The sequence below is a fragment of the Polypterus senegalus genome, chromosome 10, assembly GCF_016835505.1.
Source record: "Polypterus senegalus isolate Bchr_013 chromosome 10, ASM1683550v1, whole genome shotgun sequence".
Lineage (NCBI taxonomy): Eukaryota > Metazoa > Chordata > Cladistia > Polypteriformes > Polypteridae > Polypterus > Polypterus senegalus.
This window is the reverse complement of record NC_053163.1, coordinates 43,058,727-43,084,584: the sequence shown is the minus strand read 5'-3', so window position 1 is coordinate 43,084,584 and position 25,858 is coordinate 43,058,727. Positions and strand designations below refer to the sequence as shown.

The 25,858-nt window shown below is 38.0% G+C and overlaps 1 protein-coding gene across 1 annotated transcript in view; it reads left to right on the top strand.

Annotated features, from left to right (window-relative positions):
- Positions 1-25,858, top strand: part of col4a5 (collagen, type IV, alpha 5 (Alport syndrome)) — a 481,130-nt gene that overhangs the window by 35,146 nt on the left and 420,126 nt on the right. The window contains exon 2 of the mRNA XM_039765771.1: positions 7,904-7,963. Coding sequence (XP_039621705.1) covers positions 7,904-7,963 — 60 coding nt within the window. The remainder of the gene's footprint in view (positions 1-7,903; positions 7,964-25,858) is intronic.

Below are 25,858 nucleotides of genomic sequence, written 5' to 3'. Positions count from 1 at the left end.
GTCCATAGCCTGCAGCTCGGTCATCGGTGAGGTGGCGCTGGGTCCCCATCCCAACGCCTCCCACGTTGTTGGCTGCCTGCTTATATAAAGCTGTCCGTCACTCCAAGCTCTACATTCCCTTCCTTGCTTCGCCACGGGATTCACATCTCCCTGATGATAACTATAACCTTTTTATTTAATCCACGGCTTCTCCGCTGTTTTATTGTTCATTTATTACGATTATAGTTATTGTATAGGTATTTTAGACTTATTTTACATTGTTCAGGTGCCCATTTCCTTTATCGTTCCAACCATACCCCCATTAACATGTCTATCGAGTCGATCACCATCGATCAAAGAACTGTCTCTTACTGAGTGGTTTCCATGCCCGGAGATGTCACCTGCCTTTTCCATTCTCTTTGTTACATATTGCACGGCCATATCAGGCTCACTCTTGATATCTGGAGGCACATTGTGTCTTATGTATTGAATGACTGGGACGGGTTCAAGGTGTGGACTGATGACGGTACAGGAGATAATTATACTACACAGGAGCACTATAAGAGTGAAATGCTTAAGCCCATCACCTATGGTTCTGCATGTGAGTTGATGGCTGCCGCTGAATTGTTCGGTTGTCGCTTTCAGGTGTACCGAAATGGCCAAATATTTTACACCTTTCGACAACCGCCAATGCCTCTTAAACATCTTATGTTCACAGGTGACGATTTCAGTAGTGGACACTTTGATGTTTATGAATGTTTAAACTCTCAGAAGCTGGATATGAAGTTATCGAAGAAACCGGTTGTATGGTTACAAGGCTTGAAAGATGCCGACTGTCACTTCAACACAAGTCCTGCAAATGCTGTCGTAATTGAAACAAACCATGAAACTCAAACAGATTATGACAGCAGCAATCCAAGCTGTGAGATTTGAAACAAGAGTACTTTTCACATGGCCAACTGTACGTTGCATGCTCAAGAGTAAGCTCAGCGCACAGCTTGGTCATATTATAACCGGAGGGCCAAACTGACAATGTGGTATACAAAGAGATCCTTATCAAATAATTATTGGTATATTTTCCCTCAGTTTAAAAAGGTTTAATTTTCTTCTTAATAAAAATTTTAAGGCAGTATTTCGCTGCTGCGAAGCACGGGTATTTTGCTAGTATGTTATAATTTTTAAAAAAAAGATACCTCAGGGCACTGCCTAAATAATGAAGTGACCTACTAACAAACTAATACAAACCTCAAATGACTTTTGTTGTTTGTTTCGGGTATATAATGTATCCCTCTACCCTACCAAGGATAATGGATGACTCAGAGACATCAACAAGTAGAGCAAGAGAGGTATGGGATAACTTCTTTCTTCCAATCGCCTCATACCAAGAAGATCAGCTTCTTCTAACACCCTTAGCATTACAGTTATGTAAGTCATCAGGAAATTATTTTTGGTTGGCATGACAAAGTACAAAAAACATATCTCCATCTATACTCAATTTAAACTGTCATAAAATATATATATATATTTTTTTTTGTGGTGAGGGTGTGGTGATTAAATGAACGGTAAAAAAGTAAGAGCAAAGCGAGGGTGACTTATTTAGGCAGGCATATATATGACAGCAACACTCATGACAATGTCAATCATGTTACGTTATTATTAAAATGTTTCCTTTTCTTTTCATTACTTTAACACACTACTTCCGCCAGTAGGCGCGGGTATTTTGCTATATATATAATATATGAATGACCTCCAAAGAGCGCTGAGACTTTTGATCTCATGAACGTGTGTACAAAAACTGGGGTCTCCTGCCCAGCAAAAGTCGAGCAGCCAGCGCGCGTGCATAGCTGTGCCGGCCTTTGAGACGCTGACTGCGCTTCTGCCTTAAGTCAAAGTGAGCACTTTTAATTTTTTCATCCTCCCCGCGCTTATAGCCCAGACAAGTGCAAACACGGGACCCCTTTTCTACACCACGGCAAAATAATATTAAGGCGATTCACACTTTCTTTGCACGTATACGATTATGAGGTCCTCAGCTCGGATTATGAAGACACGTACACGAGTGGAGGACTGACAGTGCCATCACAGCCGATTAATGGCGGGACGCCTCACCAGTCTACACAAGACCCACCGCGACTGTCCCCAAAAGGCGATCATAACGCCAGCTTAACACATCTCTATACTATATAAAAGAAAAAGGCAACTTTCCTTTCTTTACACCTTTTTTCCTTTTATCCCAAACCAAAGCCTTCTCTCTTAACACTGCAGAGGACACAAAAATAATTTTCTTTAATTGCCGGTAAGGCACATTACCAGAGGCACAAATTTGAACGTTCACATAGAAAATGTAATTTCTATACCACAGCCGTGTAGCGCCTTTCAAAAGGGATCTACTACTGAGAGATGATCCATATACATTTTAGCTGCTGTTAGTTACTTACCTGTTGTGTTACACAGTCTTTAAAATGTAGTTTACCCGCAACCACTCCAGTAGTGCTCAATGTACCTGTACTTCTTAAAACGTTAATGTTTTACTGTTTAATAACTTATAGACTATATTTTATTATTTTTCCCTTGCACTCAGTGACCAAAGCTATACACACACATATAGACACATACAAACATACACACAAGTATATGTATGCGTATATATATGTATGTATGTAATATACACACATACATACATACATACATACATACATACATACATACATACATGCATACACACATATATATAATTTGTGTGTGTGTATGTATGTATGTGTGTATATATGATGTAGATAGGTATGTGTATATATATATATATATGTGTGTATATGTAGATATCTATTCTCTGCTACGAAGCGCGGGTATTCTGCTAGTGTTTAATAAAGTACATGTCATTGCATTACATTGTATTAAAACATGAAGTCACCCATAATACAGGTACCTCGGTATATGTCTGCTTTGGAATAAGTCCAACTTCGTATACGTCCTGTTTGGACGCAAAAAATTTTGCTTGGTATACGTTTGGAATACAACTCGCGTGCTACCCTTGTTTACCGCTCTCGTGGCCCACGAGCGTCAGTGCGCCAGTTGCTAGCATTCAGTGAATAACCCGTGCTATAACTCTCTGTGAATTTTCACGTGTGTGATATAGCAGCTCCACAGCTTCTGTCAAAGGCCAGTTTTAAATTAAATAATTACCGTGCTCGCGGCTTGGTGAGGGGGTGTGGTGGTTGTGTGGCTGAAGCGGCTCTCAGGGCGATTCATGATGTGGGCATTTCTCACCTAAGTGCACAGATGAGAGACCATCCGTATTTGTGATTGTTCCTGGGGCTGCTTATCTTGATATATAGAAGCGCGAGTCAGCTAGAAGAGGAGGAAAAAAAAAGAACGGACGGGAGAGAGAGAGGGAGAGGTGAGAGAGAGAGACGGTGTAGGAGAGCATTGCAGCTGAACAGGGAGCCTGGGTGTTGGGCCGACACCATGGAAATAGTAGTAGTGGCCACTCCCGCTGAGTGATCATGGAGCGGGATTGACCGGAAGGAGGGTGACTCTCTGTGTAAGGCCACAGGAGTTGGGACTTGGGCGTGTGTATTCCCCAGCGTAGGCACCCTGGTCGCTGTAGATCCCAAGTCGCTGTCAGGAGGAGCCTACCGGAGCCAGGGATCGGAGAGGTGAACTGAACAGCTGAAATAGTCATAGTGAAGGTCAGCTGCAAGTAGGGCGACTCCCCTGTTGGGAAGCAGGGAGGCCACCAGGTAAAAAAGCACCGGGCTTCTTTTTGGGGTTTTTTTTTGTTATTTTTTTTAAAGAATGCGCCCTGCTGTATTTTAACCTTGTTGTTTTTAGGAAGACTTTTTTCTGTTGTTTTTAACCTCCATGTTTCACTTCTGATTTTATGGATTATGTATTGGAACTTTGGACATTGCACTTTAATTTGAACACCTTGTTTTGTTGATTATTTTAATAAAAGCACTTTGCATTTTTTCACCATGACCATGCTTTGTTGTGCCTCACTGCTAAGCTCATCGGTAACATTACCGACGGTGTAGGGTTCAAGGGCTCCCCCACAGCAGATGGGAGCATACAACAAACCTGCATCGTCACAACATGATTTGTGTTTTTTAACGTATATTTGAATTGATTGTTAAAAAGTATGATGGTGGCTTGTGTATCCGAGACATGGCTGTTGCATACCGTTTGCCGAGAACGACGGTATCTACGATTGTGAAAAACAAAGACGTTATTAAAAAGTAAAGTGAAGTTAAATTTTCATTTATTTCATCTAATTGCTTTTGTATTTATGTATTTTAGTATTGAGCAGTGTTTAAATTTTATACAACCCCATCAATGTATAATATGCTAATAACAATAGGATTTTTTTTTCATGGGAATGGATTAATCATTTTCCCATTATTTCTGATGGGAAAAATTTGTTTGGTATACGTCCTGTTTGGTATTTGGTAGTCAAAGGATCAGGAATGGATTAAGGACGTATACCGAGGTACTACTGTATGTGTGGATTCTGATGTGGCGATACATGTTAGTTAAATTATGGTGAATTCTGAATGAGTGCAGTGCTGTGAATTTTTTTTTGAATAGTAATAATATTTTGTTCCATATCTTGCAAATACTGATGTTAAATGTTCATTACTAATCAAGTATTGCATCTTAAATGTCATTCCATGCTTATGCTTATGTAATGAAGTCACTATGTAGACACTCTTCAAATAAAGTGTTACTGAAATTTTTCACATTATATTCATTGTCTCTATGCGTGATTAAGTAATCTCTGAAAAAGACAGCACTTTAAATATATCAGTACACACTAATTCAATCCAGATTAAATCGTTATCGAATCAAATCTCAACATTGTGAGTCCAGATCAATTCAGGACATCACTGCCCTACTAGTGAGAATGATGCTGATTTTGTTAACTGCTAACAGTTACATTTCATTAACACACAAGTCTGTGATGCCAAGATGAGACTAAGAAATGCTGTGGCTCAGTGGCCTTGGTCAAGCCATGATTCATTTATTTTGATGCAAAAATGCATTGATTAGACAACTTGCTGATGGTGCTTGTTGGTAAGATAACTGGCTGAACTCTCAGTGTTTCATATGGCTTATGCTATACATTGTAACAGCAATCATGTCATTACATAATGTCAGGTGATACCAGCTATTATCAGACACTGGCACATTACGCCTTTCCCTGACCCCAGTGTTCAGTGGACAGGTAATTCAATGTGGTTTGGAGCACTCCATAGAACTTCTCAGGTGTAATTGGCAGTAGCTGGATGTGCCAGTTGGTAAGGCATACAGTATGTATTAGGTTCATTAGCTAAAGCAAAGTACATACATTTATACCTAAATTAATGTGTGCCATGATCAGATGTTGCCTTACAATGTTAAAAACTGGATGTAAACTTGCTAGTGATGTATCATGCAAACCACATTTGGAATTAATCACAAATGCATAACAATCACGTTTAATATGAGTGGAAATGCACACGCATTTTCAATCTACAAAAATTTCTCTTACAAATATCAAGTAAGTGGTGAATGTTGAATAGAATAGCACAACCTGCTTCAGATGTTGGGTCAAGAGCCGAGTGTCCCCAATTAATAAACAAGACAAACAAAGAAACAAATTAAAAGTTAAGGAGGCACTAATTAGTTATTTGAGTTTGCTGGTCCAAAGTTGGATACCATTCTCAGGAGCTGTCTGGTTTTATAGAGTGCAGATACCACATGGGCTGCACCGACATTGCAGCCAGAAGAGGGGATGGTTGCTTACCTGGATGGGAGGCTCCCAGAAAGCAGACAGGCATCCCAACCAGGATGAGAGAGGAACCAGACCCGGAAGAGATGACCAGAACATATGGACGGACAGCCCACCGGAAGTGGAAGTGGTTGCTTGGGACTTTCTATTCCTGTCAGATGCTGGATGGCAGCAGCCCTCCATAACAGCGCCAATTCAGGAACCAGCAGGGAATGCTGGGAGATATAGTCCAGCAATACAGCCCTGCTGGGGACCATGGGTGCCGCAAGGGGGCGCTGTAGGGAGATGCACTCCTCAATTTATGGGACTTCTGTGTGACCTGGAAGTACTACCATCGGGCAATTGCCCTGGCAGCGAAAGTACTCCCAGGACCATAATAAAAGGTACTGCGTTCTTTTATCCAGACGAGTCAGAGCTGGGAGGATGTGGAGCAATACTCGACTGGAGGAGAGTAGTGTGGTGGTGAGAGGAAAGAGTATTGTGAAGAGAGAGGAATTGGAAAGAAAACCTGTGCTTGTGCTACTGTTGGACATATTTGGTGAATAAACCTTCCATTATTCGAACTGGGACTCTTTGTGTGTTTGGGTTTTGGGGCTTGCTGACACCCCGGGTTCTATCACAAGAGCCACTATCCAAAAGGGGCAATGCTACAGGTAAATTTTATATATGAAATGCATGTTAAACGGGGTCATCACAGGCTATAACACGTTTTAGATATTGGTGATGAGTGCCACATTAAAAACTGCAAAAGGCAGGATCTGGCCCATGGGTCTTGAGGTTGACACCCATGATTTAGGCTTTGCAGATGCTGATAACTGAGCAGCTCACTAAGAATGTGCATCTTCCCAAACATTTATAAAAGAACCTCTAGCAAGACATCTTTTTCAGTAATCAGAAATTGAATTTTTTTGGTCAGGCTAACTGCCGTCTTGTTTGCCTTTTACTTTTACAGAAGAATGAAGTGTAAACATTGTGCTTTTTTAACCAATATTTTTTACTGTCTTCTATATTCTGTCAGTACATATTTTCTAAACTTCTTTCTTTCATTTGCTTCTCTGTTGTGTCTTTAATTCTTTTGAGGAATATTTCATGGTGTTAAGAAGACGGTGTGTACTAATAAAGCAATTTTCTATCTGCCAGCACAATGAAAACTGTATAGATTCAACTATTCAAAAGCTCCTCACCACCTCCTGAGGTAGTAAGATACATTGTTTCTCATGCACGTTTGTGAATGTTACTCATTTTTAGAAACCCAATAATCTTCTTCTCATTGGTAAAAGGTGACTCAGTAAAGTGGAAGAGCGGATTACCCATATATGCATTTTTGGACAATAGTGACCCAAGAAGCTCCTATCTCTTCTTTGTCAAAACTAATATAATGGAAATTTCTGGATAATTAATTAAGATTTCAGTTATTTAAATCACCCATAATAACTATGACAAGAAAAATTACAGTGAAAGATATAGGCAGGAAGGGCCAGCTTTTTATCATTAAATATTTCATATTGGGTGAGCAGCATCTATAGTGCTTGTAATTAATGTATTTATCAGTTGTGTGCTGTTGACACCTGGTACTACCAGAGGTAACAGACCTCAGTGGAAAAAGGTGACGAAGCTCTTAAATTGTATAACTGAATCCATTACTACTTCAAGTAGCCTGCTTTTCATAAATGTAAATGTACTGAAGTATTTTCCTCCTCTTTATATTGAATGCCTCATCCTAGGTTTATTCATCTAATTTTCTGGTGTTTAAACTAAAGGCACCATTGGTCATAAAAACATATGTATGAGCATTCTGAGTTAGCATACTGTGAATAACAACACAAGTAACAATTAAACTGCACCACATAGTGTGGAAGATAGTAAGGCTTATGCATATGCACATATTGTAGTCTTGTAGAAAAGGTAAGTGAGACGATGAATGTAAAGATAAATATTTTCATAAAGTGATGTCATGGGTATTTACATGCTGCCTTAGTAGGTATAGCTAATTCTGTACTGCCAAAATGCTTAGAAATGTCTGGCAATGTATTTCAAATAGCTTTCAAGTACTTGTAGAATTCCAGGTGAAAATATGATATGCCGTAATACATGTATTTGATCTGTGCTTTATTTCTGTATTGAACAAGTTTGTAATTGGTGTTTTCTTTGTTTCAGGCTTGCCCTGGGTGTGCATTGAAAAAAACATGTGACTGCAGTGCAGTGAAGGGTGAAAAGGTTGGTGTTCCAGCTCTCCTGTTTTAAATTCAATACAGGGGGTCCTCGGGTTACAACACAGTTCCGTTCCTACAACAGCGATGTAACTCGAATTTTGGTATAAGTCGAAACACGTACTAGCCTAAGTCACTTAGCTATCCTAACACATTTGCAAAATCATAATCTAGAACATAAAAACACAACTAAGCCACAGAAAATGGAAAAATAGTGTACACTATACTGTAGTAACAGAAAAAATTGCTGTAAAAAATCATTACCTTCATTCCTTCTCACATCTCAATTTTTTTAAGTTTTTATGGGAGTGAGCATTATAAACTCAAAATGTCGTATATTAAGACATTGTAACCAGAGGACCCCCTGTATAAGGAATCATGAAGTCTAACATAATGTCTAATTGAAATGTTGTTTTTTTTGTACACTAAAGGAACAGCAACATTTTTTTTGGAATAGCAAAATGAGTTTCAAGGAATATCAAAATTGTTTTGCTATAAAAAGAAAAATTAAGCCCTGGGAAAATCTAATAAGCCAGTAAATGAATCACTGGTTACTTTTCTGTAGTGTGGAATTCTCTAATTATTTGCTTTAGTAGGCAACATATGAATGAAACATTTATTATGGGATTTTTTCATTTTAATTATACTTAAATGTTTTTGCAGCAATGTTTTCAAAGCAATATAGAACAAAATATAATATGAACAAATAATAGTGAAGAAAATTTATCTGGCATGAAAAATTAATCAGATTGACTTATGAATGAAAATACAAAATAGAAATAGTGAACTCTATGGTCTACTGGTTCACTTGATCTTTTTTACACTGTGACTGTGTAAAAGCCCTCTGCTGAGAAAAAATGAATTGTTGGCAGGGTATGTTGTGACTGAGTTTGGATCCTTTCACATAAATTCAGATTCAATATAGATAGACAGATAGATAGATAGATAGATAGATAGATAGATAGATAGATAGATAGATAGATACTTTATTAATCCCAAGGGGAAATTCACATAATCCAGCAGCAGTATACTGATACAAAAACAATCAGTTTAGTCACTTTCATATGTTAGTGTTATTATGCAGTACAGATTTGCTAGTTTTTAAAATGCTGCTCTGAGATAAGCTTGTTTGAGACAGCTTTCACAGTAAGATAATTCTAGATCAGACAGAAGTCCATCACTGCAAAATAACATTCAATTGGAAATTAAATTTCAATATTACTGCCACTGCTATGGTAAACATCCTGCATTGTTCCTGTCACAAAGAAAGCAGAAACGTCTTCACCTAATGACTACAGACCAGTGGCACTTATATCTCACATAAGATATATCATGAAGACTCTTGTGATAGACCATCTGGATCCATTGCAGTTTGCCTATCAAGCTGGCTGTTTACTGGTATTTAGAATTCTGCTTTATCTCGGCACAGATAAACAGAATGATGTCAGATGTTGTGTGGAGTTGTTGTTTGTTGTTGCTCTGAGTTCAAGTGGAAGAGTCTTCATGGTTTGGAGTCCTCATGTCTTCTGCTGTCTTTTGCTACTTCATAGGGAAAAGGCATTACTCATTCTAGCCCAAGAGTTTAGATGCTGAAGTTCCCTTCTTGAAGTCATGGCTTCTCAGCCTTGTCAGACTACTAGCACACATTGCTTTGGCTTATGAGACTGGATCTCAGCGTCTGGTCCACAAAGAAAAGAGAATTTCACCTTTCCAGCTCCTCATGGAGAGTGCAGCTCATATTTCCTTAGGTTTCAGAAACCAAGTTTCAGAAGGACATTTTGAAGAGTTCCCCACTCTCTGAGAGAATCCCTGGGAGGGGATCCAGACAGAATACCTAAACTCCTCTCCTCTTCTTTTCTTCTTCCCACTTACTTTGAGAGCATGTGGTTTTAAATGAAGGTTGGTCCTTCTCCTGATCAAATTAAAGTCACTTCCAGTTACAAAATCAGTATCTTCTAATAGGTGGGCTCTTCTGTCCATCTTAGTTATCATCCCTTGAATTATAGGCCTTTGTCCATGCTTGAGTCCATTTCAGTAGCTGATACTGTAAGAGATTAGGCAGATGAAGTAAGGAATATAAGGGCTGCACTATATGATACTTATGGTCCTATGGAATCCATTTTATTTTTTCACAAATTCCATTTAATTTTTTTCGATTTTCGGTTTTCACCATTTTATTTTTTCTTGATTCTAATTTTTTTTTTACTGTAAGTAGCAACAGCGACAACAAAATATATTTGTTACAGCCTGAGCTGATATTTTCTCGGCTAAAAATAACTTTTTGTAGAGGTGAATATGTTTGAGGAGGTACCCTACTGATTCAAACCAGCTGTTTCACCTGGAATAGTTTGTCACTTCCAATTCTGGGGTTGATGCCCCCGAACGGTGTGCACCCTTTACCTTATGCCTTGCAAATGTGACCCACCTATCTATACCTGTCTGATCTGGATTCTTCTCCTGGAGCACAATATCTCTCTAAAAACACCTGGGCCAGGGTCCGCCAATTCTCTACTACAACACAGGCCAGCCAACTCCTCCTCCAGTTCAGCAACCTTTATCTCGAGGTACTACATCATCTGGCATCACCTGCAGATGTAGCCTTCATAGGAAACTGGCTCCTCCAAACCATCCTCCAAAAAGTTCAGCTTCCAACAGGACTTGCATTGTATTGTTCTCATTACTAAAATTTGACTTCGGATTACTAAAATTGCTCAAAATGTTTTTCAATTATAATTAAATGATTTTAACTTAAATGGTAAAGCAAAAAAGGACCAAAAATAATTAGATTAAATAACTGCTACAGTTATTTTACACCTATTATTAACTATAATATTAGACTATAGTCTATGTTAACTTCTATGTCGACATTATTGTACCCAAAAAACAGTTCATTATATAATACCCTTTATCCCACTAAAACAAAAGCTATGGATAAATATATTCATGAAACTTTGGCCACTAGGTTCATTCACACCATTCAATAGTCCTCTTTTTTAATCCAAAAAGGATGGATTGCTACATCCTTGTATTGATCACATTCTAAATAAGATAACTGTCAAGAACAACTATCCATTTCCCTTTATTTTGTCCCTGTTTGATCAAATTATGAATTCTACTAAATTAAATAAATTGGCCTTGTGCAGTGTTTATAATTTAATTTGTATTAAGCAGGAGGATGAGTGGAAAGCTGCTTTTAATTCCACATCAGGGCATTACAAATACCTTGTCATGTCATATGAGTTGGGTAATGCCCCAGCAGTATTTCATTTGTTTGCAAATTATATATTTCATGATCTTTTGAGACATTTAATGTTAGTATACTTTGATGACATTTAGATTTTTTAAGGATCTTGATTCTCATGTGGTCCCTGTTATAGTGGTTTTGTCTCATCATGGGGCTAATAATTTATTCACTAAACTTTAGAACTGTGAATTTCATAAAATGCCTGTTTTGTTTTGGGGGTACTAAATTAGTCATTCTGGTATTTAAATTGACCCACATAAGATTTCCAATATTCGGAATTGGAAACCTTCAGAGAGTGTAAAGCAAGTCTATTTTGTAGACTTTGGTAATTTGTACTGGTGGTTTGTTAAGACTTTCTGCTCATTTATTGCTCCTCTCTTATCTCTCTTGATAAAAAATGGGTGGAAAAAAATCTACTTTGGATGCGAGAAGCTTAACAGGCTTTTAAGCCCCTTAAGGTCCAGTTTACTTCTGCCCAGTTTTGTGTAAACCTGACCACATGTTAGCTTTGTAGGATTTTTAATTGATTATTCATCAATAAAACACCTTTCCCAGGATGGCAGATTAATGTAGGTAATGGTGTGTAGAGTCTCTAGTTAATGTTCTGGCCAGTACATCAGAAGTATGAGAAAATTTTTTCAATATGAAAAAGATGTCTTAAATCCGTCAAAATTTACATAAACACTTTCACTTCGCCAAAGATTTGCTTTCATAAATAACCTAAACATGCTTGTTAAAATAAGCAAAATAATACAATTTATTTATAACATAAGAATTATAGAAGATATTTGAAATATATACTGTAGATCTATTTAAACAAAAGACACAAACAACACAAAATATAAGATAACAAAAGATTAGTTTAACTTTTTCTCTACCATAGAAAAAAGTGCATAACTCATCAATTCTATTTCTTGGCTTAGATAGAACTTTCCTCTCTTATAGAAAAATATGCACACAACTTATTAACCCTTCATTTTCAATTCATGGGGTTAAGATGGATGCATTTTCTGGGTGGTTATGAAGTTTCTACTGTCCGTGAAGTGCCGTTCACTTGCTCACAGCAGCTAGGATTTTACTCTGGCTCAAGGACCACCCACCACCACCACACAGAGTTCTCTATCTCACTGTCTGTATGTTTGAGTGCTTGTGTGTGTGATTTAGGATGAGAAACTTCGAATAGCCAGAACATATCCTTAAGAAGATTATTATCTTTAGTCACAGTTAACACCAGTACTATAGTACATTAGCTGGCTTTGTCCTGTCTATTAATTTGCAGTTAATAGTTCTCAGAATCAAAGTATACTTATGGTTTGAGATGAATGATGCTTAGTTCTTTTCCTGGTCAGCTTTTTCCAGATATGTGGAAAAATTTTTCACTGTTCTCGTTCTTCACCTTTCGTCGCACCTTCTGATAATGCAGGCAATACTGCAGTATTCTCTTTGAGGGTTTCACACAAATAGTCCTTGGTTGCTTGGAAAGCTATGCCTGCTAAGTCAACTGGTTATCAGTCAGTGACCATAGTTAGCAAGATGAACATGTAGTTTCTCACTCTGGCTCCTGTCCTTGTTGTTACTCAGCAAGGTTGGATTAATGGCAACCTTGTCCAAAAAACACAGATAAGTATTCCACCTTTTCAATTCAGCATGGTTGTCCTGTAGAGTAAACAGTTTGCCTAAACCTCTGTTTTGGCCACACTCTATCGGCTATGGGTTCTAACCTAAAGTTTAAATGCAAAAGTAAAATATATAATTAATTAAAAATAGCTTGCCTTGCCTGCTTGAAGTATGAAAAATAAGTGAGTTGGAGTTGTTTCCTCATAATCAAGAGGTTGAAGGTTTGATCCTAGGTCCTCCTCATATTTATCATTTTGAGTAGTGAGCTGCTATTGTTATTACTATCTATACTAATAAAAGGCAAAGCCCTCACTCACTCACTGACTCACTCACTGACTCATCACTAATTCTCCAACTTCTCGTGTAGGTAGAAGGCTGAAATTTGGCAGGCTTATTCCTTACAGCTTACTTACAAAAATTGGTGTGACATCTTAACGCCTCCTACCTAAGTACGTAGAGCACAAGGAAGAACTCCAAACAGCGATCAGCACAAAACGCCATTTCACAATTGAGAAGGCAGAAAAACATTATGAAGCAAATGATGCATACAAGCATATTCATAAGTACAGCTACTGCGGAAACAAAGCACGGCGTGAACCGTAAGTTTATATTAAATTAAGTTCATAGACAGGCTGCCACTAGCGTTTGTAATTTAGTGCCTGCCCATATAAGGCCGTCCATCAGCGGCAATCCAATACAAACACTGCCGGTAAATATTCACGTGTGAAGGACTGTACTTATGCAGAGGAAGATGAGATGGTCAGGGTGGTGTTTGGCACAAACTCATTGAAACTGCGAGAGAAACTTTTAAGTGCTGGGTCTTAGCTGGCATTACACGAGATGGCACCAGTACAGCTGGGAACCTTCGATGCAAGAACACCAAGCGGCTCACGTGAACTGACGCAGTGCACAGACAAAAAGCAACAGTTCCAAAGAGTGCTGAACAAAACCGAATTACACAATTGAGAAGGCAGCAAAAAAATATGAAGCGTCTTATACATAGAATCATATTCATAAGTGCAGCTACTGCGGAAACAAAGCACACGGTGGAAAAAGTGAATGTCCTGCTAAAGGAAGACAGTGTAAAAAAAAAACCCGTGCATGCAGTTTGTCACATCACAGATACAAAGGAAGACGAGCTGTTTATTGATGCAGTAAGGAACTAATCGATGAATGAAACCTCTTATCTTTACAACGATTGACAAACACGGAATGTAACTTGAACACATCCTACAAATACGAGCCTGATTGAAAGAAATAATGATAATCAAATCCTTGATGACAGCAACATTCAATAACACTCACAAAACAATTACTGTATATTGACAATCATGTTACGCTATTTTTAAAATGTTCCCTTTTCTTTTCATAACTTCTACTTCTCCACTCGTACACGGGTATATATATAAATGTATATATATACCCCGATCTACAATACATACTTTAGCATAGACAAGCCACACGCTGTGGCTAATTGTAGAGTCTTAAGCCTCTAACGCCGACATTCGAGGTTCGATTCCCGAGAGGGATGTACTGACTATGTACTGCGCTACCGATTCATTTTACCTTCGATCTCCTTGGTTTGGGACGTATGAAAAATATTAGGTTAACGCAGAATCATGTTACGTTATTTTTAAAATTTTCCCTTTCTTAGCACAAGCACAGCTGAGAAGCTTCGATGCATGTACTCCATAACGCGCTAAAAATAACGATTTAATCACACTTTCAATTCCAAGCAAACGGAACTTTTGTCAATGCATGATTTCCTGGTACATCCATTACACTGATGCACACATCACAGCTACAAAAATGTTAGAGTCGGAATAAAGCGCTCCTACGACTGATCATTTCGACTTCCCGTAAGCCTTGATAAAAGCATGGTTTTGTGCACACTGAAAAGCAAGCAAAATTAGATGCATTACAGAAAGCGGACTTTGTGGCTCTTACTGGGGATCATTGGACTTCCGTGACCGTTAGTAATTCTAAATACATCTAATTACAAAATGTTCAATGATCACACTGTTTTAGCCTAATGTACAAAATAATTTTGGCTAATGTTACTCAGAGTTTAAAGAGTAAGCTGGTCAAATTACCTTTTATGTTTCTGACTTATTTTTTAAGAAGAAAACTGCACTTTATGGTGAAATTTTGGTTATTATTATTTAAAGACAATACTATTCTGCAAATGTACTTAAAGTACTTAAACTACCACTTTATTTTTAAGTCTGCCCAATTTTAACCAGGGATGATATTTTTGTTTCTGTTTTGAATTCAAATGCAGTTTAAAGGCTTTTTTTTCAGAAATTAAAACAGCTTCAGTTTACAATATTCATGTCCATGTCTATTATTTGATTCTGTCGCCCACTAAAACCGTTTTAAATAAAAAAAAAACATTTGCATTTGGGGCAAATTTACGTGTCGATTACATACGATTAATCAAGATTAATTCTTACACAGCCTCTAATTAATTGGATTAATTTTTTAATCGAGTCCCACCCTAATATATATATATATGTAGATATATATATGTAGATTTGTATATATATGTGTATATACAGTATATATGTAGATATGTATATGTTGTATATACAGTATGTGTATATATATGTATATGTATATATATGTATGTGTGTATATGTGTATATATATATAACTGTATATATATATGTGTATAGATGTGTATATATATATATTTATATATATATATATATATATATATATATGCCAGCAACACTTATATCAATGACAAAACAATTACATTAACAATCATCTTACGTTATTTTTAAAATGTTTGCTTTTCTTTTTCATAACTTCTTTAACACACTACTTCTCCGCTGCGAAGCGCGGGTATTCTGCTAGTTACAGTATATAATAAAAACATAAACTTGATTTGAGTTTGTAACAGCTGGCACAAATTTATGGTACTTGTAAAAGCGAGGTAGGGATAAAAATTGGCATAGAAATGCAGCTCAGTCATTTCTTCTAGGTGTCTTGTGGCAACTTTTACACCTTGAAATTCTACTTTCTACTTTTTATTAGATTTATATAGACCAAGGGATCACCCACATAACACCTGGTTGCGGCAGATAGAGGATCATTTCCGGATGGTGGGACTGGACCGTGTGTCTGCCTGGGGGGTTGCAAACTGGGATCCCGAGTTGTTTCGTCATGTAGTGGGTGTGACAAGGCACTGTACCAGTGCATGCTCCCCAACTTGACAACTTGACTTGATTAGATTTCTTATTGTGGACTGAGTTTCTGCCCTATGCTTCTGATTGGTAGCATAGACTGTAGCTTTTTACCACTCTGTGGTGTGAGGAGGAGCTCAGATTAGAGCCACTGCTCCTCCGCATCGAGAGGAGTCAGATGAGGTAGCTTGGGCATCTGATCAGAATGCCTCCTGGATGCCTCCCTAGTGAGTTGTTCCGGGCACATCTAACCGGAAAATGGCCCCGGAAAAGACCCAGGACACTGGAGGGACTATGTCTCTGGCCTGGGAACACCTCGAGATTGCCCTGGAAGAGCTAGTAGAAGTGGCCGGAGAGAGGGAAGGCTGGGCATCTCGGCTCAAGCTGCTGCCCCTGCGACCCGATCTCGTATAAGCAGAAGAGGATGGATGGATGGATAATGTTAAAAGCGTAATCAGAACTCTGTACAAAGATACATTTAATTATCTTTTATTTGTGTTAATGCTATCTAAAATAAAGATTATAGACATTAGTTTCAAAGCATCATTTTATTAATTCAATTAAGTCATTTTATAGGAGGATATTATAGTAATGTGGGGCTTTTCAGTTAATTGAAATGTTAATTGGGCATCATTACCAACAGAGGAGCACAAAAATAGTTTATAATAAAGTCAATGACTGTTTTTTAAATTAGTATGTTAAATCACCAACAAGATCACAAGTCTATATTTAGCATTTTGTAACAATACAGACATATAACAGCGGGTAGATGTGATTTTGATTGAATGTTTAGGATCCAATGACCATAACACAATAAATTTCACAGAATTTTGAGAGTACATCCTGTATTTAAGAAGTAAGAAAATGTACACATTGTGAAGTCAAGTTAAAGAAACATCAAGAGGGATTAGAGTTTGTGTGCCATTGCAAGGAGTTGAAAGTGGTCACTGGGGACAGACTTTAGTAGGATGGCGACGTAATGTAACAGTGCTAACTAGCCAGGGAGGAGTCACCAAAGTATGAGCTGGCATTACATCACCAGAGGCAGGAGTACCAATGTAAATGGCAAGCCTATAATGTTGAACATTCTTTCAACTAGCTCAGCAAAAAGCGAGCAGACCTTTTCAGGATAGCGAGCTACCCCAAAGAGCCATGAAAAGAGAAGAGTAATCATTATGGTGCTTGGTGCTAACACTACAGTACTTTACAGGTATTTATATTTTCATGGTATTAAATACTTATTTCTACTCCTTGAGATTCAATTAGAAATATGAACTTTACTCAGAGTGTAATGTTTTGGGGCTTTACTGGCATTCTTACCTTCAGATTCGGTGGTGTAATTGACGGGAGCAGGAATTAGAAAGAAAGAAGAAGAAAATGTGTTGTAGAGGTACTCATAAAATGTTAACTGCTTGTCTGGATACTTGGCATAACAACATGACATTATGTTAGAAGCACAAAAGGAAAACGTTAATAAAGCATGGCACAGTTTCAACCACCTCCGAATTTAAATCTTCGTGGAGACTGTTCAAAGATGGGTTGCAAATTCACCACTCATATTTTATACACAGAGATATTGAATTAAATTTGGAGTCCAGGGGCCTCATGTATAAATGGTGCGTACGCACAGAAATGTTGTGTAAGAACTTTTCCACGTTCAAATCGTGATATATAAAACCTACACTTGGCGTAAAGCCACGCACTTTTCCACGGTACCTCATACCTTGTCGTACGCAAGTTCTCTGCTCGGTTTTGAAGACTGGTGGCACCCAGCGTCAAAGCAATGCTACTGTTCCTGTGTGGTTACACCTTATTTTCCTGACGCGGCTTTATAAATACACTGACACTAACTGCATATTGTTTATTAGTGTAATGCATCTGATTGTAATTAACTTGTAACAATATAATGATCCAGGGAATAGCCATTGTATTCCAAATACCATAACTGCTTTAGCATTGTTACTCTCACTGCACCTTCTTCTTCTTCTTTCAGCTCCTCCTGTTAGGTGTTGCCACAGCGAATTATCTTTTTCCATATTACTCTCACTGCACCACTCGGAGTATTTATATCACTGTATCTGAGTGTGAATCACAGTAGCAGCTGATCGGAAAGTGAATTATCGGTATACAGCTTCAAGGACACGCTGTCTCAGCCACGGCAAAATGTTGCAAAGCCTTTCCTGTACGGACCTCGCGGTTCAGAAACAGTTTCATCCCAAGAACTTTAAATGCACTTAATCAATTGCACCTTGTAGAACTATTTGTACTTATAAGTACATTCACCCCACTGTAAACTTGCACTACAGTTATAATATCGCACAACCTGAGCCACATTATAAAGCGCGTATTTACATATGATGACGATATCATTTTTAAGATGAAATGCAGCAAAATATGTTTATTATATTATACAGATAAAACTTTAACTTCATTTAAATAATCTATATTCTTCACTGGGAGTGTCGTGAAGAATAGAATAATTAAACCTGTACTACGAAGATATTTCAATGTTCCTTAAACGTTTTGAAGAATCTGCGCTCTAAGCTTACAGATGGCTTAACTTCTATTACAGAGCTGATTGTGTGGTGATTGGGTATTTGGGGAAAGAAAAGCAAGGACTGCAGTGGCGGCTATGCCAATATATCTTGAATTTAAAACAGAAAGAGAAAATAACAACACAGCTAAAAACGCAGCGACAAATTTCGACAAAAGTTAAATGCTTGTGTCATGAGCACGAGGCGGCTATGCAGTTTCTGCAACGGACGTGGCCATCCACCTGCATAAGCTACCTTACTGACATTGGCGGGCGATGGAGCTACCGATTCTTCCTCTGCCCAGTGCCACCACAAGCCTAGAGCCGCCCCTGAGTACTGCTGCAATAAATTATTTCATCGAAGGTCGCACACAATCACTGCGCCGTGAAACTCATGTTTAATAACGTGCTTTAACTCCTATCATCATAAAAATGATATCACATTGTGAGACTTGCCCGGACACTACCAGTCTGAGACCACATCATTATAAAAGTCACACGTTTATTAAACATTAATAAACACAGTCCCAAACACGACACAAAGCACAAAGCAATAATCACCCACAATGAACTCTTCAATAACTCAGTCCTTCGCCGCCAATCTCCTCCTGGGAGCTTCGTCATGCTCCGACTCCCGACTCTAGCTCCCCGATTGCTAGAAGGCGGCCCCTTTTATTCCTGCCCGGATGTGCTCCAGGTGGCTGATGATGTCCATCCGGCAGCACTTCCTGGTGTAGCGGAAGTGCTGCCCTTTGCACCGGAAGCACTCCGGGCGTCCCTGGCAGGTTCCTCCGCCATCTTGTCGAGTGTGGCGGGAGTAACTATTTCCAGGTCCCACAAGGTTTAAGGCGCCCTCTGGCGGTGGCCACGGGTCCCAATGGGTTATAATCTTTTCTCGTGGTCCTTTCCTATTCCAGGGCGGTTGCCCCCTCATGGCCCGGAAGCTATTCTTGCCCCCTTCTGTTGCTTTTAGGCATCCTGGCCGGGTAATAACCCCAGCTGTTTGTGACACACGTATACATCTCAGTATTTTAGTTATTCAGAGAGCTGTAATATCACGAATGTAATGGATTCTGTGTCCAGTTGGATGAAGAGAGCCGGTTTAAGAAGCAAGTAGTGATTCACACACATAGAGAACATAGAAGATCAAATACAAAACAAAGCATTTAACGTGCTACTTTAATTACGATGTGATTTGAGAAACTGGTTAATTAAACGATTTTAAGATGAAGTTTATGATGTTCTACTTTAATGACAAAATAAACTACGTGATTAAAGTGGAAATGTTGTGTTTGAAGTTGACATTTCATGCTTTTTCTCCACTGTGTGCCTTTTTTCTCTGTACCCTAATAAGCTTTCATATGACACTCAGACAGTGGGCTACAACTCGCATTTTCACGGCGACTTTGATATGTGACTTCTTTTTTATTTCCGGCACTGTGCGATTTTGTGAACGTGGGCTTTCAAGTTTCTCCAACACGCTATGTCACTCGGTCAACTTCCTTTTGTTGATTATACCACAGTTTAATTAAACAAATAGTATGTTTTTCCTTTGCCTCCACTTGGTATTCGCTGAAATTCTTATATTTTCCCCCGTGCCTTTCCCATTGTCTTTTCACAGAAGGCTGAGCTTAAGGGCGATTTATATTCATTTGCATATTCAAAGAGGCGCAATTCTGGGAGGAGTTGAGGCGTTACATAAAGCGCGTGCACGAGCGTTACTTTTCACGCTGATCAGGATTTATGCAGCGGAAGAACGTGGAAGTTGGAGTACGCACAGATTCCTGCATCTGGATTTTTCTGTGCATAAGCACATTTCGGCTTTTGTGCTTACGCCATGTTATAGTGCGAGTTCTATGCACAGCGTTATACATAAGGCCCCAGATGTGTGGAATCTATTATTTGACAATAAAGTAAATCTCATGCTATACTATTCTTTCATACTGAAACTTATATTGTTTATTACTCTAACCTAATGTAGGCTTATTCTCTAAACTGTCTTATGTGTGTCCAGTTACACCAGCACATTCTCTAATCCCTGTTATTAGAACATTAGAACAATCTAGATGAGAACAGGCAGTTTGGCCCAACAAAGCTCACCAGTCCTATCCACTTAATTCTTCTAAAAAGCATAAAGTCTAGTTTTGAAAGTCCTGTAGCAGTAGAGGTTCTGATCCAAATCTTGACCCCTCAGGTACCACTCCAAACACCAAGTAAAAGTCCATGACTCTTTTATTTTCTTTAAATACAGTGCACCAAGCACCTTCCCCTCTACACTATTCATACAATAATTAACAATCAAACAATCCTCCTCTCCCAGACACTTAGCTACCCTTCCTCCCAGCTCAGCTCAGTGTCTGGGCTTTCCCAGAGTCCTTTTATACCCCCGACCCGGAGGTGTTCTGGCCCAATATTCCACAAGTCCTTATTCCTTCCGGGTCAGGGTAAATAGTCTGTATCTTCACCCTGGAAGCACGTCATTTCTTCTTGTCACGGGATTATGACGCACTTCCGGGTTATAGGGCATATATGAGTCCATGGGCCTTCCGACAGTGACTCCCAGTGGTCCCCAGGATATCCAGCAAGGCTGTCCATAAAAACTACATAGTCCATGAGGCCCTGCTGGAATTTGGGGCCCGTCCATGCTGTCGGGAGAACTCCTCCTGGCGGCCTTGGGGGTGAGGGCCGGAACATGAAGCCGGCCATCCATCACAGTCCGTAAAGTCTTACTGTCTACTACACTACTTGGTAGATTATTCCAAGTGTTTATGGTGGTTTGTGTATAGAAAAACATTCGGAATGTTTGTGTGAAATTTACCCTAAACAAGTTTTCAACTTTGTCCCCATGTTCTTAATGAATTCATTTTAAAATAACAACCTTGATCCACTATACTAATTTCTTTCATAATTTTAAACACTTCAGTCATGTTACCTCTTAATCTTCTTTTGCTTAAACTGAAAAGGCTCAGCTCTTTTAATATTTCCTCATAATTCACCCCCTATAGCCCCAGAATGAGCCTGGTCGCTCTTCTCTGAACCTTTTTATAGTGCTGCTATGTCCTTTTTGTAGCCTTGAAAACCAAAAACTGCAGAAGAAGCTTCACCAGTGCATTACTAAGCTTGAGTATAATCCCTTTGGATCAGTACTTCTCACATCGTATATAACCTAACATTCTGTTTGCCTTTATAATTCACCTATCTTGGTATCAGCAGCAAACTTAACCAGCTTGTTACTTGTATTCCAATCTAAATCATGTATGGTGGAACAACACTCAGCATCAGCCAGTTCTGATAAGGTTATGATTCCCTTTGCCCCTTAGTCTAATTATTTCCCAAACACTGATGAAAAATATTAATCTTTCACATTGCTTCACAGCAAAAATTTCCCTGATTTGATAAAGGTGTCACGTAGTCATGCTTTATAATCTCTTGTAGCATATCACTGGTACTTGGCAGCTATGAGCACTGATAGATTTTTGTTTTTACATTACTGTTGTAACAGTGCCGACGAGTTTCATCAAACTGCAAAATGAGTCGCCAGGTGTATTAGTTAGCAATCCATTATAAACGGCCACTTTACTGCAAGCTTTAGAGGAGCCCAGTATGAGAAGTGATCAAGTTAGAGGGCAATTATTAATAGTAACAGACATGACACTAGAAAAACTAATTGACATTTACCAAGCAAGGGAAATAACATCTAGCCAAGTTGAATGAGAAAATTGAAGCAAATAAGATTAAAACAGTTGAGCAAAGAAAAAAATCACAGTGAACAGTTAAAAAATGCTGAGCATGGCAAGAATATGTGTAGTAGACGTAGACAAAACCCTGAATATAAGAAGTATCCACCTCAAGGTCAAACATGAAAATTCTGTCACATAAAGTATTATTTCATGAAAATGTGCAAAACACAAAAGTATCATAGATAATGGCAGAAAAGTGCATGCTGTTGTACAGTGTGAAAATGACATGATTCATTGGTCTGAGAATTCAAAAATAAATAAAAAAGATTATGTCATTCAATATTGTTATATTATATTATTGTTATATATCAGAATGCAATGAAAAAACATTTAATGCACTAAACAAAAAAATCAACGCTCAAACATCTAAATTTAAACTTGTTTCTTATTCTGGCCACAAGATGTCACTATTGGATACCACGACACTAATATGTGACTACAAAGGTCAAAAATACTGCATTACCTTTAAAATTATATAACAGAGTGCTACATCTATAATGGGAAGGGCTATGCAGAATACCTTTCACTTTGGACTCAAGCTATACACTTTTAATACATCCACAGAAAGATATCGTTTCTTGAGATTACCCTTTTGTATATGATCAGCATCTGAAGTCTTTCAAAGAGACATATAATAGATGACAGATGATTAAAATGACACTGCTAATATAATTGATGATATGCTGGTCTGTGGAAATTCTGTGGAAGACTGCAATCTCAGGCTAAAAAAATTATTAGAGAGAGTGAGAAAGTGAAGCTTGAAACTAAATAAATGCAAAATCAGAAGAAGTTAAATTAAATACTGTATATAAGTCAAATACAAGGTGCTAATGGGTTGAAACCAGATGAGGAAAACGTGAGAGCCATCACACAGTTACCACCACTAAACAATAAGCAAGAGCTTAAGAGGTTCATGGGCATGATAAAGTATTTAGCTAAGTTCATATGCAACCAATCCAAAAACAGTACACCACTAAGACAGCTAAGAAAGACATAGAGTGGCATTGGGAAAAAGCGCATAACAGAAGTTGAGAATTGCCCCAATACTGAAAATTTATGATGTAAATAAATCAGTCCAATTGTTTGTAGATGTCAGTTCAGAAGGCATAGGAGCAGTCATTCAAAAAGAACAACTAGTAGCATATATCTGAAAAACACTCTCAAACTGTCAGCGTAGGTATACACATAGAAAAGGAGTTGTTTGCCATTGTATCTGCTTGTGAAAAAAAATCACCAATATTAGAACATTAGAACACTCTAGAAGAGAACAGGCCATTCAGCCCAAAAAAAAGCTCACCAGTCCTATCCACTTATTTTTTCCAAGAAAAAATCAGGTCGAGTTTTGAAAGCCCCTAACGTCTTACTGTGTACCACACTACTTGGTAGCTTATTCCAAGTGTCTATTGTTCTTAAAGAAAAACTTCCTAATGTTTGTGCAAAATTTACCCTTAACAAGTTTCCAACTGTGTCCCTGTGTTCTTTATGAACTAATTTTAAAATAACAGTCTCGATCCACTGTACTAATTCCCTTCGTAATTTTAAACACTTCAGTCATTTCACCTTTTAATCTTCTTTTGCTTAATCTGTATAGGCTCAGCTCTTTAAGTCTTTCCTCATAATTCAACCTCTGTAGCCCTGGAATCAGCCTAGTCACTCTTCTCTGGACCTTTTCTAGCACTGCTATGTCCTTTTTCTAGCCTGGAGACCAAAACTGCACACAGTACTCAAGATGAGGCCTCACCAGTGCATTATAAAGGTTGAGCATAACCTCCTTGGACTTGTACTCCACACATCGTGCTATATATCGTAACATTCTGTTAGCCTTCTTAATGGCTTCTGAACACTGTCGGGAAGTTGATAGCTTCCACTATAACTGCTATATCCTTCTCATAAGGTGTATGCATGATAAAATAATTTATGTAAAGAGTGAGCATAAGCCTCTTGAAATTATTTTCAAGAAATCACTTTACCCAGCTCCAGTGAGGCTGCAAAGAATGTTGCTTACACACTGGTAAAAGAGCTTTATATTGCTGATGGTTTAAATTGTGCATTCTTCAAAGACCAGAAAGGAGATCTGCTAGAAGTGGAACTAGAGGTGAATGGGATTGTACCCCAGCTATTAATGTCTGAAGAAAATTGAACAAATCTAGGAAAATAACAGCAGAGGACCCAGAAATGCAAGCTTTAAAGGATATCACAATGATAGGATTGATACCAAAGGAAATAACGAAACCTAAAACATATCTTTTTAGAAAGGCATTTTGTTAAATTATTTCTATAGATTATATTGTTAATTTATTCTTATTTTGTAGCACTTTGAGATTGTTAAATATAAAGCGTAATATAAGTAAAATTCATTATTATTATTATTATTATTATTATTATTATTATTAAATATAGACCTGATATATGCCTGATGGAAATCCTTCCATAAAAGATAATCTAAGTGAAAGGCCAAACAAGCAAAAGTTTTACTATGACAGGGAAACCAAAGAACTACCTGCTTTATGAATGGGAGATAACGTCAGAATGAAATGAGGAGACAAGTGATATCCAGCAATAGTTGTGCAAAAACACGAACATCCAAGATCCTTTGTAGTTAACAAACCATAGGAGACAAGCTACAGAAGAAATTGGAGATATTTAAGGAAAACAAATGAGAAAATGTTCCCAGTTGTGGATAACCAAAATGCTGAAGGAAATGATGGCATAAGCATGAGAAAAAAACACCAAAGCCAAGATGAACAACAAACTAATGCAGAGCAATCTGAAAACATCCAAAGTTAGTGATCACTATAATATACCTGCAAATCAGCAGAACACCCAGTCCTACAAAACCAGATCTAACAGACAAATAAACCTGCATATATAATAGTAAAATGTAAACAGAATAATTTTTTGTTAAGAAGGGGGGTGTAATGTAGTTGGACTGTGCCAGCCTTCTTAGCCTCAGTGATCATGGTAGAGGATGACAGGAGCAGGAAGTAGAAAGAAAATGGTGCAACAAGAAGCAACTTTATTGAAGAGGTGCTCAAAAAGTGTTAAATAAAAGAGGTTCAGTTCAACTTATTGTCTTGTCACTCAGCACAATGACATACAGTACTTGCCTCTTACCAGTCTTGTAATATGTTATACACACAAAAGTAACAAGAACGGTACAAACCCCTTTTTATTTCTTTTGTATGAAACTGTCAGCTACTTTATCAAAATACATATTTGCATAGCAGAGTGTTCAATTAGTAGAATTGTTGAACTTGTTAAATATTGGCAAGTTATAGTGTAAGGGAAATAGTTTTTAAATCTTTTGCTATGAGTACTCTGTAGAGCCATTTACAAGATCCATTTAATAGTGGCAAGAGGCTGTCTTGTGTTTTTATGTTATCCCTTCTAATAGTTTTTAAATCTTTTACTGTAAGTCCACTTCACAGCCATTTGGAAGATGAATGTAATAGTGGCAATAGACTTTTTTGTGTTTTTATGTTACCCTTAAGGCACAAGTATAATACAACAGCTTCCGTGGTGCAGCGGTAAAAACGGCTGACTTGTAATCAAGAGGTGGCCAGTTCGATCCTTGCTGCCT